This window comes from Acipenser ruthenus, chromosome 15 (genome assembly GCF_902713425.1).
Source record: "Acipenser ruthenus chromosome 15, fAciRut3.2 maternal haplotype, whole genome shotgun sequence".
Lineage (NCBI taxonomy): Eukaryota > Metazoa > Chordata > Actinopteri > Acipenseriformes > Acipenseridae > Acipenser > Acipenser ruthenus.
In genome coordinates, this window is record NC_081203.1 from 36,090,404 (window position 1) to 36,092,623 (window position 2,220).

Here is a 2,220-nt window from a genome sequence, read left to right on the forward strand (position 1 = left end):
TGAAGGGACAATCAGTTACAATAAACAGCACCGTATTGTTTTATTTGGTTGTTTAATCACATTACAGTCTGTGTTGTGTAAACACAGTACTGGAGCTGCTACAGTGGTCTGTGTCCAGTCTCCAGCAACATGCTCTCCAGCAGTACCCTGCTGCTGTCCTCTATGTAGGGCTGATACAGCCAGGCTGACAGATAGACCATGGCGAGGTCCTGCTCTGTGTTGTGAGCTACTTCCTGCGCGATCGCTTGCTTGAGGCGCAGCTCCTGCTGGTAGGCGTCAGCCAGCTTTGAGGAAACTTCATCTGGAAAAGAAAACACCAGAAATGAGCCTTCAGCAACACCTTCTGTCTGCGGGTTTAGATCACTCACCACAGACATTACATTATGTGAATGCGACTTCAAAAGGGGCTTAGGTAATACAAAATGCACGTGAATTTCTGTCTTACCAGACTCCTTGCTTTTGCTACACATTGTATTGTACACCATGGAATGGCCCGCCTCATATTGAAGCAGCCAATTACAAGGGATGCATTCATATATAATCTCTTGTATAAGCAGTACAATGCATTTACACGCAAAAACACACACTGCAACACAATGCTGTTGAGCAATGGGGCTGTGTGATGAATACTCACCAAACTGTTTTGTGGACCACGTGTGGAAGAGGGGCCGGTCTCTGCCTGCCTCTCCGTGTTGGAAGGACTCAAGCACGCAGATTCCTTTGACAGTGGAAGAAAGCTTTGCCATTTTTGAAACCAGGTGAGTCTGACAAAACAAAAAGCATCCATCAAGTCTTCACATTTTTAATTCAGCTTTCTTTTCTATTCTGGATGTACAGGAAGGTTTTTTTTTCTTAAAGTTAGTAAATGTGTGTGTGTTTTTTTTTTTTTTTTTTTTAATATAATTACCATTTTGTCCATAATGTCAAGCAGCTCAGTGCAGCATTCCTCCAGCTCTTTGTGTGGTTCCGACGCAGAGGCAGATTTCTGGATGACAGACGAACCGTCACAATCCACTTGCATGTTGGCATCGTTTTCTGTCCTGAATTACAGGATATCAATGAGAATTTCAATGCTCTGTTTAACAAAAGACTGCCTTCGCTGAATTGAGTTGTCTAAATGCAAAGTATATAACACGTTATCATATAACACACTAGCAGAACTACAATCTAAAACAATGCGTTAGTGCATTTGATTCAGTAAAACACACCATGTTAAATCTGATTAACTACCATCAAATACCTTTTGATCAAACTGGCATAACATCAGTAGGAGTTCTCTATCAGTGTATTTCATTTACACAGTAAATAAATAAACACAGGACACTTACTCTTTGCTGATCTTAATGTTCACAATGTTGTTTGCGACCGTGAAGCCGGCATCGTTTAATTTGTCCCATTTCAGAATGAAGTTATGCCAGTCTGCAGCATTATCCTTGATCTTTCTTGCACTGTTATTTAAAACAGGTTTTCTAGCAGAGCTAGCGACTCCTGGACTCCTCGCTGTGAAACAGGGGGACAAAAATCAGGTTTCATCGGATATATTATTATTATTATTATTATTTATTTCTTAGCAGACGCCCTTATCCAGGGCGACTTACAATCGCAAGCAAATACAAATACATTCAAGTGTTACAATATAAGTCATACAATAAGAACAAGAAATACAATAATTCTCAAGTGTGACAAACCACAATTCAATAATACAGCAGATAATAGTGAAAGTTACATCAGGATATGATTAAGTAGTGATAGTTACATCAGGATATGATTAAGGATATATAAGCGCGTTGTTGAAGCTGACACCCTGGGATCCTTCAAGAAGCTGCTTGATGAGATTCTGGGATCAATAAGCTACTAATAACCAAACGAGCAAGACGGGCTGAATGGCCTCCTCTCGTTTGTAAACTTTCTTATGTATGTTCAGCATGATTGATTCTCTGATGATGTAAACTGACTGACGACGCATTCGTCATTCAATAATCTATTCAGTTACAAGAAAGGATCGACTCCCTGTGCATGCAAAACAGTGTTTCTACCGACAGCATACCTACCTTCCATTTCAACCACACCGTGAATTAATGAAGAAATCGAGACTACCGTGTCGCATTCACCTGCATGTCTCCGCACACCAGTACTGCACGCCGCCACATTGGTGAAGTTTTGAGGAGGAGGCGTGCAACTACGTCATTTCCTGGTGTCAAATGCTGCTGCCGAGTCCGT

At 41.2% G+C, this 2,220-nt stretch overlaps 1 protein-coding gene across 1 annotated transcript; it reads right to left on the reverse strand.

Annotated features, from left to right (window-relative positions):
- Positions 1 to 15: 15 nt before the first annotated feature.
- Positions 16 to 2,175, reverse strand: LOC117407073 (cyclin-dependent kinase 2-interacting protein-like). The gene is made up of 5 exons (XM_034927776.2): positions 2,052 to 2,175; positions 1,329 to 1,500; positions 908 to 1,040; positions 635 to 764; positions 16 to 301 (listed from the first exon to the last, which is right to left on the reverse strand). The coding sequence occupies exons 1-5, from the start codon at positions 2,056 to 2,058 to the stop codon at positions 99 to 101; spliced, it is 645 nt and encodes a 214-aa protein (XP_034783667.2). The 5' UTR covers positions 2,059 to 2,175; the 3' UTR covers positions 16 to 98.
- Between the last annotated feature and the right edge of the window lie 45 nt (positions 2,176 to 2,220).